Genomic DNA, 18,021 nt, shown 5'->3' on the forward strand with positions numbered 1-18,021 from the left:
GAAAATAAAATACATTAAATAAAAAGGTCCACACAGGTGCATTTTTCTTCAAACATTCATATGCTCCCAAATCAATTTCTTACTAGTAAAAATTATATATTAATACACTGTCACTGTCATCCCGTTGCTCATCGATTTGCTCGAGCGGGCACCAGTAACGTCTCTCATTGTGAGACTTATTGTTACTGTTTTTGGCATATCCAATACGCCACGGGTAGCTTGCCAAGGCTCTGCCGTGCAGGCGAGATACTAAGAAACCTAAAACCCTACACAACACAGATTGAAATCCTCATGTGAAGCTCTGTATAAAAGCAACTACTAATACACCTTAAAATTCAAACTTTAAAATCCACAAAACCTATAGTTAAGAGAAACAAATGACAATAAAGAAAGGGTAGCTTATTTAATAAAAGAACTAAGCAACAATTCTCAGGAATACCTAAAGTCTTTATCAGATGGGGTCAGAGAGATAACAGAATGGGTAGGACACTTGCCTTGCATGCAGTCAACCCAGGTTCTATCCTAAATGGTCCCCCCAAAGACCACTAGGAGTGATTCCTAAGGGAAGCCAGAAGTAACACCTGAGGATCACCAGCTGTGGCCCAAAAACATATACTAATGTTCTAAGCAAAAAATCCTTATTATTTATTCATTCATTTTCATTTTGGTGGTTTTTTGTTTGTTTTTGCTATACCTAGTGGTGTTCAAGGATAACTACTGGCTCATTGCTCAAAGGTTGCTCCCTGATGGTAATGGAGGGATCATAAGATACCTAGTATGGAACCCAGGTCTTCCACATGCAGAACATTCATTCCAGCCCTTTGAGCTATTTCTGTAGCTCCTTATTTTATTAGTACTTTGGGTTTGGGGCCACACCTAGTGATGCTCAGGGCTTATCCCTGGCTCTGTGCTCAAGGGATCATTCAAATGGTGCTTGAGAGATCATGAGGTTCCAGGATTAAACTTGGGTCAGTTGCCTGCAAGGCAAGTGCCCTATCCAGTGTACTATCTCTCGTCAGTGCTCCCCCGCCCCCCCCCGCCCATTTTATTATGACTTAATCTAGTCTTGTGAATAAAACATTTGTGCTGTGGCTTGTCTAAAGCCTCATAGGGACCTGGGGACAAGATATGGAAGTGGTTGGTAGAAGCTAAGAAAAACGACACTATAGTTAGAGAATGATATCACCTAAATAGCATCTTCCCAAGTATAGTCATTTATGAAAATGATCTAAAACGTTGTAGGTTGCAGGGGAAACCGCCATCATCTACCTTAGAGTCACAAGGGCTACACCTGGCAGTGATAAGAGATGATCATATGCCAGGAATCAAACTCAGGGTATTTGCATGAAAGAATTGCTCTGAAGTCCTCTGAGCTATCTCTAGATAAAACTTCTTTCACATACCACAATTTCTCCAAAGCGCTGGAAGATGTTGCGAAGGTCATGATAAGTAGTGGTTTTTTCCAGGTTACCAATGAAGAGTGTTCTTGTTGCTTTGGGGTGAAATTCATCTATCCTTTCATCCAAAGGGCGAAATTCATTTTCACTTTCTGTCTCTGTAAGTGGGATGGGAGCAAAATAAAAGAGTATTTTAATGTTTGTTTTTATGTTGTAGGAAAACCTACATTTAAGAAACTAAATATCTGAAATACTGGATCTGAATACCCTTACACCTTCAGAAAGAGAAACAAAAGGCATTTTAAAATACCTATTAAAGACTGGGGAGGCTCACATACGAGTGAACGTATTCCTGGACCGTGCGGCCACGAAAGACACTCCTTATCCATCTCCATAAGTACCACACCACATTTGATGGAGTTCAAATAGTACGTATCAAATCTTCGAGGGAAATATATATATATGCATACATATAAAGTTTCAGATATATATATGAAAGCCCACATCACTCAACCTCTAACAACATGTTAGTGATAGTCTAAAAATGTCTTAATGGCGCCTGCCAAAATAGAATAATCTTCACATTGTCTCCTCTATGGATACTTCTTTGTAGCATTCCCAGCGGTTTTCCATGACAGACAATACAAAATACATTATTTCAGTTGTGCTTTGGGTCAGGGATTGGGGCTTGGGATGGAAACATCCCAAATTTGGTAGTGGGAAGGTGTAATGGTGGTGGGATTGGTGTTTGAATATTAACTAATCAAATATTGTGAACCACCTTATAAAATAAAAAAATTAAAAAAAAAAAAAAGAGTGGGAAGGCTTGGGGCTGGAACAATAGTATAATGGGTAGGGTATTTGCCTTGCAGCTGATCTGGGTTCAATCCCAGACATCAAATATGGTCCCCTTCGCGCCACCAGGAATAATTCCTGAGTGCAGAGTCAGGAATAACCCCTGAGCATCGCTGGGTGTGGGGGGAAAAAAAAAGAGAGAGAGAGGGGGAAGGGGAGTGTAGCAGCATTTGTAAAACAACTTTTTAAACCACAGGGAAAACGGTGATTAATTCAGTCTAATCTTAAATTCAAAATTATGTAGGGGCTCTCAAAGTTCTAGTTGAACTATCTCCCCAGTCCCAAGAATCTGCATTTTTAAACACCACAAATCACTTTCTGACTTAGAACAGGTCTTGCAGGGAACCTCAGACATAGGGTAAGGTCTTCTCAGTGCATGTGTAGAACCAGAGATTACATTTAGGACCTCATGCTTGCTATGGGTGCTTTCTAAGCTAGCGAACATCTTCTGGAGATCCCAAACAACAGGGTTGTGAGAATTGCCTCAACACTTGCAGATGGCATTGTGGTTTGCTTTAAGCCTTCTTGAACACTTTTGTGTATACAACTGTATCTTTGAGCTTGAACTCATGACCTTAGGCTTCCCAGGCAAGTGCCATAGGCCACTGTGCCATCTTCCTGGTCCCTTAAAATAGTTTTAAATAGGAGATTCAAGCTAATAAAAAGTGCCCTTAAAATTTTCAACATCCTTTCAGTCAGCTCCCTGACCCAAGACTGCTTTATCTTTCAATGTCATATAAACCAGAATAACAGGTTCAATTTATCACCAGCCCAATGCATACAAAAGTGGTCAAACTAGTCCCTCCAACAGATATTAACAAGTAGCTTGTTTTCTAATTCAGGATAACTCTGTTGTTATTCTTCTAGGAGCCATCTCTTTTTTGTAGTCAACTTAATTCTTTTAGGAAAGCAGATCAAACAAGGGGGATTCAACTGTTTTTCAGAGTCTTATAAGTACTGGGACTAGAGAGATAGTAGCAGGAGGTAAGGCACTTGCTTTGCACATGCCTGACCCTGGTCCAATCCTCAGAATCCCATATGGTTCCCCAAGCACTGCCAGGAGAAATTCCTGAGTGCAGAGCCAGCGACCCCTGAACATTACCACATATGACCCAAAAACTTCAAAAACAGAAAAAAGTATTTCTTCCTTACAGAATCAGAACAATATTTTGCTAGCCAAAACAATGTATTTTAGTAAGATGGGCAAAAAATGTAATGATGTATGTTATGGAATGGAATGGAATGGAATGGAATGTAAATGTAAAAGGTATTCACTACATGCCAATAAATAATTCTGGAATAGCATTCAGTCAGGATAATATGCCCCTATTACAATTTGGAATAGAAATAAAAAATACCCTTAATACTCAGCTTCCAAGTCTCTTACCTGGCCCTATCCATGCAGTTACTTCAATCTGCATACCAAAGAAAAGTTTTCCTTTTGATGCAGTCAATGCTTTTTCTTGGTCCTCTTGCTGACGAAAGAATACAAGACCATATCTCTCTTCTGAAGTTCCATGTATCTGCACTGAAGTCACTTTTCCAAATTTCTTAAATTCATGGAAAAGGCCATCTTTAAGGCTTGTATCTAAATTCCCAAACAAAAACAGGCTGGTTATTTTTCTAAATTTAGTTACAACTCAATAATATTTTTTGTTTAATTTCTGACCTAAGTTTTGTTCACATTTCTCAAACGCAATAGGTATTTTGGAATCTTTTTATACAATTGTAAAAATAAACTGAGTGTTAGAACATACTGTTGGTTGTTAGGTAAGAGTGATATTATGGACATGCAGGAAAAGAAATGTTCTTATATTTTCCAAAATACAAAAGTATGTATCTTCAAGTCAGTAAGAAATGACCTAGCATCAAGAATACCTTTAAAGGAGGTCCATACCCCACCCCCACCAAAAGACAACAAAACCAGCAAAGAAGACTGAGATAGATAAACCGGATATGGCAAAATTTGATTTTTTTAAATATGGCCAATAGTAGCCAGGAGGAAACTAAGACAAAATTTTACCTGTGGAGCGTACTGGAAGATTTTGAACCTTGATCCCAAAACTTTTACGAGGCTCATCTTTTTCCAGAGATGAAAGTAACTGAGAAGTGGGTGCAGGAACTGCTGCAGATTGAACAGATCGAGCTGGAGAGTCATCACTTGAACTACTGCTGGAATCACTGCTGCAGATGGGGGTGGAAAAACTTTAGTGAAAAAACAAATAGAAAATAAGTAACATAAAATTTCTCAAAATTGACAATTGGCAATAATTAAAAAGTCTAAATTTTAGTTTTGGACATCCTACTTCTCTATATAAGAATATATAAAATATATTTTATACTTATATAAAATATAAAATACCTATTTTATATTTTACCTTCAAAAAAACACACTATATTTTACCTTCAGACATGGAACAAGACAGCAAATAATGGTCTGACAATGTGGAATTAAAATTAACAATCTCTTAAAACATCTACCACATGGCTCCTAAAACAAGTTTCATTCTGAACAAATTTTTCCGTATGAAATAAGGCTAGTAAATGAAACTCAAATAATGATAGAATTATGAGTATACAGGTCTTAAGAGTCAAAGGTCTCAATTCAAATTTTGGTTCAGACACACAGAGTATATCCTTGTTGGCCACTTACGCTTACCAAGTCACTTAAGCCCTTGGTAAGCATCAGCTTCCACTTCTGTAAAATGAAAGTAATACTATCTATCACACAGGATTAAGAATTAAACTAAGGTCCAGGAGAGAGCTCAAAGGGCTGGACCTCGTACTAGTAGCCTAGGTTCAATCTCTGGCACCATAAAGCCCCCCAAAAACTGGAAGATAGTTCAGAGTTATTTAAGTGCTTCCCTGGCAAGCACAGAGGCAATCCTGACAGCTATGTTTAGGGATTTCCAGCGAAAACTGGAAGATGGCTCAGTGGCCTAGAATGTGTCCAAGGAAATTGTGAAGCCATGACCTGAATCCCTGGTGAAACATATTTGCCAAGACAGTTCTGACTGCTATGGTCTGGATTTTATGCCAACAGAAAAATAAATAATTAAATGAATTATGAATGAGAAAATAGTGATAATGCTTGAGTTAATTTTTTTGTCTGGATTTTTTTGTTTTGTGCTTTTGACATCTACTGGTGCTCAGGGTTACTCCAGGCTCAAAGATAGAGTGGTTCCTAACAGTACTCAGGGAAGTTTGTAGTGCTGGGGATTGAATACTGGCCTCCTGCATGCAAAGCATGTGCCCCAGACCAATGAGTTATCTCTCTGGCCCCTTAACTGATCATTATTACATGCTAAACTAGCAATATGCATTCCAATACAGTCCATTGAATGTATTATGGATATAAAAGTACTGAATCACGATGGGGGAAAAAACTGAAAACCTCCAAATGCTTTTCAATCTATTAACCTGAAAGTCCAAATACCCAGAATATATTTATTTAAATCCTTATTTTCATAGCTTTGTTTAAAGAATCACAATAGTTCATCAAAGCATGTTATTTCTTTTCTTTTTCTTTTTTTTTGCTTTTTGGGTCACACCCAGCGATGCTCAGGGGTCACTCCTGGCTCTGCACTCAGGAATTACCCCTGGCCATGCTCACAGGACCATATGGGATGCTGGGAATGGAACCCGGGTCGGCCGAGTGCAAGGCAAATGCCCTACCCACTGTGCTATCACTCTAGCCCCGAAAGCATGTTATTTCTTAAATGCCAAAAATAATTTTTCAGTAACTATTCTCATCTAGTTTTAAAGCAATAATGATAATAATCAACAAATAACTTTAAGAAAGTAGTCTTATAAGTTTTCTTGAAATACCATTTTACATTTTCAAGAATAATTGCCAATAAAGAATGGGGGCAAAGGAAGAAAGGAATGGTAAAGCTTAAAAGACATATGGACCAAAGAGACGGCTCAAAGTGGTTGAAGCAATACTTTGCAAACCAATACCTTCTCCTGCATGCAGGACACTCGGTTCAATCCCCACACCGTATGGTCCCCTGAGCACTGAGTCAGGAGTAGTTCCCCAAACCAACAACTAAAATCAAAACACTTCTCAAAAAAGAAAAAGAGGATCTGAAGACAAATGGATAGAGCAACTGCCTTGCATACGGTCAACATGGGTTCAATACCTGGTAACATATCTGGTCTTCTGAACAATGTAAGGGAAACTCCTGAGCACTATGACAGAAATAGCCCCAAACTGCTGTGTGTGGCCTAACTTCTTATCCACCCATACAAACAGAACTATAAAGGCTGGCGGTAATGGGCAGAGCACATGACTGCAAGTAGAGCCCTTGGGTTGCATCACTAGCACCACATGGCCTCCTGCGCTTCTGTGGTCCACCACAAGTGGTCTCCCAACCCCCCACCAAAAGTAAAAACAAAGTTAATCAAAATAATAAATACAGGGGCCAGAGTGATAGCAGAGCGGGTAGGGCGTTTGCCTTGTACGCAGCCGACCCAGGTTCGATCCCCAGCATCCCATATGGTCCTCCAAGCACCGCCAGGAGTAATTCCTGAGTGCAGAGCCAGAAGTAACCCCTGAGCATCGCTGGGTGTGACCCAAAAAGAAAAAAAATAATAATAAATACAACTTGAAAGAAATCAGTTACACTTTCTCCTCAAAATCCTATTTAGTCTGCAAGTTCAGATTTTCAAGATAATTGTATCTTTGAGTTCACTAGTTCTCCAAATGTGGTTTGAAGACCTGTCGGGGACCCCATGGTCCACCAAGTGAATCTATAAGGATCTTTCCCTATTACAATTATCTGTGTAAGGGAACATTTTCTTTATATAACTCATGGAGAGAAAAGACCTTATAAGTACAGGTTGAATGCGGAATTATGACAATCTAATTGCATTAAATATTTGAGCCAAATATTAGATATTTCCCCCAAAATGCCACTTGTGTCACTAACATTTTTGATGTAAAAAAAAATTACAGGACTGGAGCAACAGTACAGTGGGTAGGGCACTTGTCTTGCAGGTAGCTGAATCAGACTAGATCCCCCACACTCCATATAGTCCTCCAAGAGCCTGCCAGGAGTGGTCCTGAAGTTCAGAGTTTGACATAAGCCCTGAGCACCACAGAGTATGGCCCCCAAACAACAAAATACATCACAAAAGCTAAAAGTAAAACTGACTAGAGAGGTTCCTCCCTAGGAACAGAATGTATCCTGGATTGTACAACTATTCCAAGACCATGAATATCTTCATTCTCTACTATGAAACTTTTTTTTCTTCCTTTTACCTTTCACTACTTGCTTTGTATATCTTTTAAAAGCACAGAGAATTAAAGTTCCTCAACTCTGACAACTATAGCTAAATCTATTGCTAAGATCAAAACTATATAACAAAGTCCACTGAATTTCTTGCTAAGGTAGGCTTAAGTAGTAGATTTGTCTTAGGTTATTTATTGGCTAAATAAGTCTGTCCCAGATCAAGTATCTCCTCTTGTACCTGGATCAATATTTCTGGTATTGTAGTAAACAAGAAATGAACAGGGCTGAAGAAATAGTACAGCAGGTAGGGTATTTGTCTTGCATGTGGCTCACCAGGGCTCAGTTCCCCGCACCACCAGGGTAATCCCTGAGCAAAGAGCCAGGAGTAACTCTGAGCACCCATGGGGTGTGCCCACTCCCACCCCTGATAAGCCAGTTGATAAAACAAGCTGATGCATTCAAATAACTCACACCAGAAGGTTTGGCTCTTAGGGAGTCCTAACTAAGGAGTATACTCCCATCTGTTATCCCACTGACAGTACTCTGTTCTCTTGGGATATCAAATTTGTATTTGCAGCCCTCAGGTGGTTTCACTGGTCTTGGTCAAACAAAAATCATATGACTAGCAATTATTTCACAAACCTGATATCAGAACTATGAGCTTGACAAGACAAAAACAATTTAACAAATGGGTCTAAGAAAATGAACAGCAGATTAAGGCCCTTGCCTTGCATGTTGTCAGCCCTGGTTAGCTCCCTGGTACTACATATGGTCCCCTAGCATTGTCATGGGTCACTCCTGAGCAGAGAGCCAGGACTAATAGCACTTAAGCATCACTGGATGTGGTCAAATTTATTTTTAACAAATTATGATAACCAGAAGTGGAGCTAATATAAAAATTTTCACCAATCTCTTGTGAAAAAATGACCAATTACTTGAACAAGGAGTGCCATTAACCTAATGATCTATTACCATAGCACCTATTTAATCAAAACAATATCTACTAGAGCCAGAGAGAAAGTACAGTGGGTAGGGTGCTGGTATTACATGTTGCTGAGCCAAGATCAACCCCAGCACCATATGGTTCCCCTGAGCACCTCCAGGAATCTTCCCAGAACAGGAGTAAATCCTGAGCACCTCTTTTATGGCCCCAAAACAAAATCTAAACCGAGGAATGTTTCAAAGGTAAGCCTAATGACAACCAGTCACAAACAGCAAATTAAACTTTTCCAAGTATGCAGGCAACAGGAAAATTACTCAACAATCTACATATACAGGGTATCTACCACAACACAAATTATCTGACCCTAAATATGCATTAATGTCAAGGGTGAGAAACATTTTTGATGATATTTCGACTAACCAATTTTAGACTTTAACGTTCCCTTTTTTTTTCTTTTTGGGCCACTCCTAGCATGCTAAGGGGGTATTCCTGGCTCTGTACTCAACATATGGGATGCTGGGAATTGAACCCAGGTTGGCTGCATGCAGGCAAAAACCCTACCCGCTGAACCTACCTCCAGCCCTAAAAGTTCCCTTCTTTTGAAAACTCTAGCATGCTTTAAGATATCATTTAAACATGGGATCTTTAAAGTAATTGTTTTTCATTACTGTTAATGCATCACTTTGCAATAACTAAGGATAATTCAAATACACAGAAGCAATGAAAAAAGATCTTATAAAAGATCTTAAAATTTGCATCAGCTGGAGGGATAGCACAGCGGGTAGGGCGTTTGCCTTGCACGCAGCCAACCCAGGTTCAATTCCCAGCATCCTAGATAGTCCCCTGAGCACTGCCAGGAGTAATTCCTGAAGTGAAGAGCCAGGAGTGACCCCTGTGCATTGCCCGGTGTGACCCAATAAACAAACAACAACAACAATAATGATAATAAAATTTGCATAATGCCCAAGACACAGTTGGGATCTAAAACACTCTGGGACCACTTGATATCAGAAAACACGACTGAGAAGAGAAACTAAAAAAGCCTTTTTATAATATGTGCTTTACCATGTCTATCCTGAGGTTAAAGTACATAGTCAAAATTTTCATTATTTTAAATAAATAATGGGCAAAATATAAAGTATTGCTCCACTTAGTTTAGTAAAATTTATTTCATGCTAATGAAAATATTTTCACTCGTATTTTAAAAATTTAAGCCCAATAGTTTTCTCTAGCTACAGATTTAGGGGGTAGTTTAATATCACAATTACATTTTTCCTCATCAGAAAACCAAGCCCAGAAGAAATCACAAAAACTTTTACCTTGCATAAAAAACTTAATGAAATATTTTGGTTTATAACTTTAAGAGGTCTTAATTTTACCTTTAGAAATATGGAAAGGTAGCAATAACAAATGCAAACAACCAGATACAGAAACAGACAGTTCTGAAATTGAGCAAAATTTTCAAAGGAGATAAACAGTAGTCTCCCAAAATTAAACACACATACACATCCATGTGTGTGCACACATAATCCTTCAGGAAATTCAATTCAAAAAACTAGGGGGCCCAGGATTAGCTCAGCAGTAGAGCACCTGTCTTGTATGTATGAGTTCAAAAGTTCATTCCCTGGCACTATCATCCCCACATACCATAGTGCAATCCCAGAGGCTCTATTGTTTGGGATCTCCAGTGCACTGTAAACGGTGTGTGACACACCAAGTGTGTGACCTACATCAACCAAGTGGAAGATTTTTGGTTTGGGGGTTTTGTTTTGGGGCCACACCCAATGGTGCTCTGGGCTAATTCCTGGCTCAGTGCTGAGTGATCACTCCTGCCAGGGCTGCAGGGATCATATGGGAACTGCACCTGGTCAGCCGCATGTGATACGTGTGATTGTACTATCTCTCTGGCCCTGCTTTTGTTTTTTAACCAAAAACACAGCAAGATATTACTTTGCACTCATTGAGAACATAATTATCAAAATAGAAAATAATAAGTATAAGTGTGGCTATTAAGAAATCTGAAGAACCAAAGATAGTTTAAAGGGCTGTGCACATGCTTTCAAAACGGGAGGCCTGAGTTCCCTGGACATTGCCAGGCTCCTACCCCAAGTATCAAACCAGCAGGAGCCCTAGAGGACTGCCAATACAGTTCCCCTCATGTCTTCCCCACTCCCCCAACACACACAAGACCTGAATCCTTGTACATCACTATGGATCAGTAAATGGAACAGACACTGGAAAACAGTATGGCAACTCCTCGGACACTTAGAACAGTAATCTGATTCTAGGTATATACCTAAAAGAACTGAAAGCAGGAATGAGAACATCTATCTCTATACTCACAGTCATACCATTTTTAATCACCAAAAGATGACAGCTGACTAAATCAACAGAGGTATATACATATATACGATATATATACATATACACACACAATGAAATAGTATTTATTCTCAGACTAGAGAGTATAGCAGGTAGGGTGCTTGCCTTGCATGTAGCTGACCTGGGTTTGATCCCAGCATCCCTGAGCCAGCCAGGAGTAATTCCTAAGTGCAGAGCCAGAAGTAAGCCCTTAACACAGCTGGATGTGGCAAAAAGGAGGTAGGAATAGGGGTGGGGGAGAGAGAAAGGGGAGAAGGAAGAGAATGAGAAGGGGGAGGAGAAATTCTAGTATATATACCAACTTGAGTGAACTCTGAAGTAAAATGAGTACAAAAGGGAAAATATTGTGATACTTTTTTTTTTTTAATTTCTGGGGTCACTCCCAGCGATGTACAGGGCTTACTCCTGGCGGTGTGTGTGGGACCATACAGGATGCTGGGGATCGAACCTCGGTTGGCCGCAAGCAAGGCAAATGCCCTACCTGCTGTGCTATCACTCCAGCCCCTTGTGGTACAATTTATATGAGTTACACAAGGTGGTGAAATTCATAGAGATTAAAAAAAAAAAAAAAGACAATAGTGAGGCTGGCTGACTTCCATGTGGCCAATGCAGGTCTGATCTTTTGAGCCCAGATGTATAGTCATCTAAGTTCTTCAATTTAGGGTAATTAATGAGAAAAGCTTTATTGATGAATTATGGAGAAAATGTTCCATAAATTATGGAACAAATATTTTCAACTTCAGGGGACCTAATAGAGAAAGCATTTGCCTTGTACTATGTCTGAGGCCCTAAGTGATCTCTATCACCACTGAAACACTTTTTCTTTTTCCTTTTTTTTGGCTTTTTGGGTCACACCTGTCAATGCACAGGGGTTACTCCTGGCTCATGCACTCAGGAATTATTCCTGACGGTGCTCAGGATATGGGATGCTGGGATTCGAACCTGGGTTGGCCACATGCAAGGCAAATGCCCTACCCTCTGCTTTTTTTTTTTTAGGTTACATAATGTTCCTATATTCTTTTTTTTTTAATTTTTTATTAGTGAATCGCCGTGAGATAGTTACAAACTTATGAACTTTCATGTTTGCATTTCAGTCATACAGTGATTGTTTACCCATTCCCTCCACGAATGTTCCCAGTATCCCTCCCACCTCCACCACCTCCACCACCCCACCCTGCCTCTGCCTAACAGCATTCCCTTTTGTTCTCTCTCCTTTTGGGTGTTGTAGTTTGCAATAGAGGTACTGAGTGGCCTTCATGTTCGGTTTATAGTCTACTGTCAACAACGCGGATGGGTCCTCCCAACATCCTCTACTTGGTGTTCCCTTCTTTATCTCAGCTGCCTTTTCCCCCAGCATGTGAGGCCAGTTTCCAAGCTGTGGGGCAGACCTCCTGGTCCTTATCTCTACTACTCTTGGGTGTTAGTCTCCCATTCTGTGAAACACATATTTTAACTTAATATTTTAACTGTTTCAGTATACTAAATTTATTCTGCTGCTATAAACTGTAAAGGTTCCTCTTTAATAGATTTAACAGTAAAAATAACAAAAGAGAAAAGTTTTCTTACTAAGGTCTGTGCATTAAAAGACTCAATCCATCAACAGAAAAACTTTCTTTTAAAGTTTTTGGACCACACCTGATGGTGGCTCAGGGGTTGCTCCCAACTGTATTCAAGAGGCCATATGGTGCCAGAGATCAAAGCAGATACTCTAGCTAGTCCTCTGAGCTAGCTTCCAGTACCAGAAAAAATGTTACCGCAATAAGATTTTATTGCTAATATATTAAAAGTAATGGTTTGTTTCAATAAGGATTCTTAAGTAGAAAATGTAGGCCTCAAAAATTAGTCTTTTTTCTTCTTGAGTAAGCCTATGTACTAGCAACTCTGCTTGGCTCCAAGCCTCAAGTCTCACAAGGACTTCATCCTACCCAGTGGCCTTCCGCCCAGTCTAGGACCTTGCATCCCTGTGTGCTGCAAACCCTGCTCTGGTACTTACCTCATCAGAGCAACGGCTTCCAAGGGGATTGTCTATAAAAGTGAAGGAAGGGGGCTGGAGCAATAGCACAGAGGGTAGGGCATTTGCATTGCATGCAGCTAACTCGGGTTCAATTCCCAGAATCCCATATGGTCCCCCGAGCACCACCAGGAGTAAATTCCTGAGTGCATGAGCCAGGAGTAACCCCTGAGTACTGCCAGGTGTGACCCAAAAAAGCAATAAATAAATAAATAAATAATTTTAAAAATAAAAGTGAAGGAAGGGGAAAAAAATCTTTCCTGTAGTTTGAGAAAGCAGTAACTATTAAAATTAATACTTCTTTTTTAAAAAATTTAACTTTGGTGCCAGAGAAATAGTGCAGTGGGTAGGGCACTTGTCTTGCATGCAGCCAATCCAGGTTCAACACCCAGCATCATACATTTATGGTCTCCTAAGACCTGCCAGGAATGATCCTGGAGCACAAAGCCAAAAGTAATCCCTGAGGATGGTCAGGTGTGATCCAAAAACCAAAATCTGAAACAGAACAAATCTTGAGTTCTAATTTCCAACTAGGCTTTTCTGATTAGCATTCATAAATAGCAAGCAGGTCTAAACCTGAGACAGGTACTTGTTTACACATTAAGAATAACATAAATGGGGCTGGAGTGATAACACAGCGGGTAGGGCGTTTGCCTTGCACGTGGCCGACCTGGGTTCAATCCCCGGCATCCCATATGGTCCCCCAAGCACAGCACACCAGGAGTAATTCCTGACTGCAAAGCCAGGAGTAACCCCTGAGCATTGCTGGGTGTGACCGAAAAAAAAAAAAAGCAAAAAAAAAGAATAACATAAAGTGGGGCTGGAGCAATAGCACAGCGGGTAGGGCATTTGCCTTACACGCAGCCGAACTGAGTTCGATTCCCAGCATCCCATATGGTCCCCTGAGCACCGCCAGGGGTGATTCCTGAGTGCAGAGCCAGGAGTTAATCCTTGTGCACCACCAGGTGTGACCCAAAAAGCAAAAAAAAAAAAAGAATAACAAAATGTATTTGGTTTCCATGACTACTGTAATTTTATTTTGTTTTTTTTTTGTTTGTTTTTTTTTGCTTTTTGGGTCACACCCGGCAATGCACAGGGGTCATTCCTGGCTCATGCACTCAGGAATTACCCATGGCGGTGCTCAGGGGACCATATGGGATGCTGGGATTTGAACCAGGCTACCCTCTGTGCTATCACTTCAGCCCCAACTACTGTAATTTTAAAAAAATGTTTATTTCTCCTGCTATCCTGAAGCTAATAGTTACACAAGAGGGAAAATAAAGACCAGTGTTTTGTTTTGTTTTGTTTTGTTCTGTTTTTTAGGTAAAGCAAAATATTTAGAGAAACTGGGGCCAGAGAGACATAGCACAGGGCCTTTGTCTTGTACTCAGCTGACCCAGGCTTCATCCCCAGAATCCCACACAGTGCACCAAGCACCACCAGGAGTTTCTTGTTGTTTTTGGGTTTTTAGGCCACACCCGATTGTGCTTAAAGATTACTCCTGGCTCTGCACTCAGGACCAGAAAGGATGCTGGAATTGAACCTGGGTCAGCTGCCTTACCCACTATACTATCATCCCAGCCCACCTGGAATATTCTTGAGTGTAGTCAGGAGTAACCCCTGAGCAATTAAAAATATCATTTGGGGAGCTGGAGTGATAGCACAGAGGGTAGGGCATTTGCCTTGTACGCGGCCGACCCGGGTTTGATTCCCAGCATCCCATATGGTCCCTTGAGCACTGCCAGGAGTAATTCCTGAGTGCAAAGCCAGGAGTGACCCAAAAAGCAAAAAATATATAAAAAATAAAAAAATATCATTTGGACCAGACTGCTCAAAAGGGCTGGCCCAAGTTCAATCTGACACCAAGTGGTGCCCCTAAGCAGGAAAAGATATTCAGCATCACGCCTGGAGTACCCTCAGCACTGCCAGCTATAGCCCTTAAACAAAAACATTTTAAACATTCTGGCAATGTTAAGACCAACTGTTCTTTTAAATAGCCAAAAAAGAAAGAAAGCTATGCTCTATATTACTAAGTATTGTTGGGGTCAGAGCAATAGTACAGACTGTACAGTTTTTGCCTTACACTCAGAAGACCTAGGTTCGATTCCCAGCATCTCATATGGTCCCCTGAGCATCACCAGAATTAATTGCTGAGCACAAAGCTGGAGTAATCCTGAACATCAACAGGTATGGCGAAACAAAGAAACAGAATTGTGTGCCTTGTTTTCTTGTGGTCTTTATGTGGGGAGGGGGGTTGGTCCCTAAAATTCCCTAGCTAAGACTCACAAATAAATCCCAGAAGAGATCAACAAGCTGCAGAGATGCCTCCAGACCCCAAAGTCACTGTACAGTTAAAAAGTTAACTTCAGTTGTATCACCTTATTTAAAATTTTAGAATTTCTGGAGTGACATCTCATACTCTATACCACTGTTGTATCAGGAGTAGCACACATTGGATAGGATGTAAGGTAGAAAGCAACCAATCTCAATTAGAAAAATATTAGCACACAAGGCTCAACCTATAACATGTTCGTAATCTAATACCAGGGCTCAATGGCACCAGGGTCAGATACAACAGTCTTTACGCACTTTCTTCTAAGGAAAACTTTTTTGATAATTTTTAGAGAATTATTTATAACAAGCAATACAAAATGAATTACTTAGGGCCTCCTATTGGGACAGGCTTGGGTGGTGGTTGGGAAAATTCAAAATAATGATGGTGGATAAGGCATAATGGTGGTAGGACTGGTGTTGAAATACTGAATGTAATAAGTTATTGTGAACACCCTTATAAAAAATAAATTTAAAAAATGTAAAAATAAAATAAAATTCCCTAATTTTAAGAATTATAAGACAGGGGGCTCAAATGATTTAAGCACAAGCTCTGTAAACAGGAACCCCAGGTCCAATCCACAAGCACTGCCATGAATACCCTACTCACCAGGAATAGCCAATAAATACAAAAAATAATAAGAAATTTTTTAAAAAATGATAAGACAATGGGCTGGCATAAACTAGTCACAAAGGGCCACTTATCAATCTGCTTTCATTTTTTTAATTTGTTCTGTTTTTTTTTGTTTTTAGTCAGACATGATCACTTTCTGTTAAGAATGGAAAACTTTCTTGGAGGTGGGGAGTGCAATACAAAGCAATGCTCAGAAGTCACTTCCTACAGTGCCCTTTTAACTGAAAAACTCTTGTTCCTCATATTTCCATGATGTCCAAAATGACCTTGGTTTTAAGAGTATTTTCAGCTTAAATTCCAGAGTATGAGTTCACAATGGCATTACATTTTTAAAAATACTACTTAAGATTCAGAAAACCTGTTATTTAGAGGCAAATGTTCAGTGGCCTCAGATAACAGTCCCATATGCCACCGTATTTGCAGAGAACAATCCATGCAGTTCTGTTTGAATCTGGTAACTCTAGTATGGTCCCTATTACCACAAGTGATTTCTGGTCATACCAGGTAGGGGTATGTGAAATAACATAACCAAAAGGGTGGGACTTCTGACAAGCATTGCAACTAAAATATGTGCAAGCAGCACACTAAGAAGTGCAACACGAGGCAAGTATATCTGCAAACACCACCATGTCCCCTGGCCAGTATTAAGTTTAAATTCCAGATTTTACCTTTTTCTAACTTACCAATTTGGTGTTAATTACATTTCAGAAATAGAAAGTCTGCTATCCAACTTCTGAACTATTAAGAAGCTACAGTCTAAAAGAATCCATCATCATGACATAGCACATTCAGGAAGTTAGTTTGCACCTACCCTAACACTAAAAATAACATTTTCTTAAAATCATAGAACTTCACAGTTTTGAGTTATATAAACTATATCTAAAAGGAATACAAATGTCTGTTAACTAAATCTAATTTTAACACCAGGATTTCACTGTATGTTAACATTTTAAAGCTTAACAGTGGGTCGGGCATTTGCCTTGCACGCGGCAGACGTGGGTTCGATTCCTCCATCCCTCTCGGAGAGCCCGGCAAGCTACTGAGAGTATCCCGCCCACACAGCAGAGCCTGGCAAGCTACCCATGGCGTATTTGATATGCCAAAACAGTAACAACAAGTCTCATAATGGAGATGTTACTGGTGCCCCCTCAAGCAAATGGATGAACAACAGGACAACAGTGGTATAGTGCTATCTAAAGCAATACTTAAATCCTGCCAGGAATGATTCCTGTGTGCAGAGACAGAGTAAGCCATGAGTGCCACTGGGTGTGGCTCAAAAAATAAAAATAAATAAATACATTATTCTGGGACTGGAGAGATAATTCAAAGGGTTGAGCACATGCTTTACAAGTAGGAAGTTTGGGTTTAATCCCTGGCACATCATGGTTCCCCAAAAACCACCAGAAATGATAGCAAGCACTGAGCCAGGAGTAGCCCCTGATTTGGGTATGCCCCAAAACAAACAAAAGAACATGAGAGTCTTGGAAGAATTTAAAATTAAAGAAAAGTGATGGATCTATTCTTTAAAATGAAAACAACTGGGGGCTGGGGCAATAGTACAGCAGGTAGGGCATTTGCCTTGCACGTGGCTGACCCGGATTCACACTCTGGCATCCCATATGGTCCCCCAACCACTGCCAGGAGTAATTCCTGAGCACAGAGCCAGGAGTAAACCCTAAGCATCACTGAGTGTGACACAAAAAGCAACTAAAAGGGTGAACAAGTTACTTTATGACATTATCTCTTCTTGCTAGTTTGTTTTTTTGGTGTTTTTTTTTTTTTTTTTTTTGCTTTTTGGGTCACACCCAGCGATGCTCAGGGGTTACTCCTGGCTTTGTACTCAGGAATTACTTCTGGCATGCTCAGGGGACCACATGGGATGCTGGGAATCGAACCCAAGTTGGCCGCGTGCAAGGCAAACGCCCTATCCGCTGTGCTATCGCTCCAGCCCCACTTCTTTCTAGTTTTGTCCAGCCAAAACTTGAAAGACAAAAATATAATTAAAAAAATTTAACTTAAATGTTTTTAATGAGGGGGCTGGAGCAATAGCACAGCAGGTAGGGCGTTTGCCTTGCACGCGGCCGACCCGGGTTCTAATCCCAGCATCCCATATGGTCCCCTGAGCACCGCCGGGGGTAATTCCTGAGTGAAGAGCCAGGAGTAACCCCTGTGCATCGCCGGGTGTGACCCAAAAAAAACAAAACAAAACAAAATGTTTTTAATGAGGGGAGTAT

General features: G+C 40.2%; 1 protein-coding gene across 2 annotated transcripts in view; it reads right to left on the reverse strand.

Annotated features, from left to right (window-relative positions):
- SPEN (spen family transcriptional repressor) overlaps nucleotides 1-18,021 on the reverse strand; it is an 88,510-nt gene that overhangs the window by 22,115 nt on the left and 48,374 nt on the right. The window contains exons 4-6 of one of the 2 annotated variants that reach the window (XM_004603362.2): nucleotides 4,276-4,436; nucleotides 3,640-3,840; nucleotides 1,404-1,555 (exon numbers count right to left, since the gene is read on the reverse strand). In XM_004603362.2, coding sequence (XP_004603419.2) covers nucleotides 1,404-1,555; nucleotides 3,640-3,840; nucleotides 4,276-4,436 — 514 coding nt within the window. Of the gene's footprint in view, nucleotides 1-1,403; nucleotides 1,556-3,639; nucleotides 3,841-4,275; nucleotides 4,458-18,021 lie in introns of both variants that reach the window. The other variant, XM_055139584.1, reaches the window with a different exon arrangement.

This window comes from Sorex araneus, chromosome 5, assembly GCF_027595985.1.
Source record: "Sorex araneus isolate mSorAra2 chromosome 5, mSorAra2.pri, whole genome shotgun sequence".
Classification (NCBI taxonomy): Eukaryota; Metazoa; Chordata; class Mammalia; order Eulipotyphla; family Soricidae; genus Sorex; species Sorex araneus.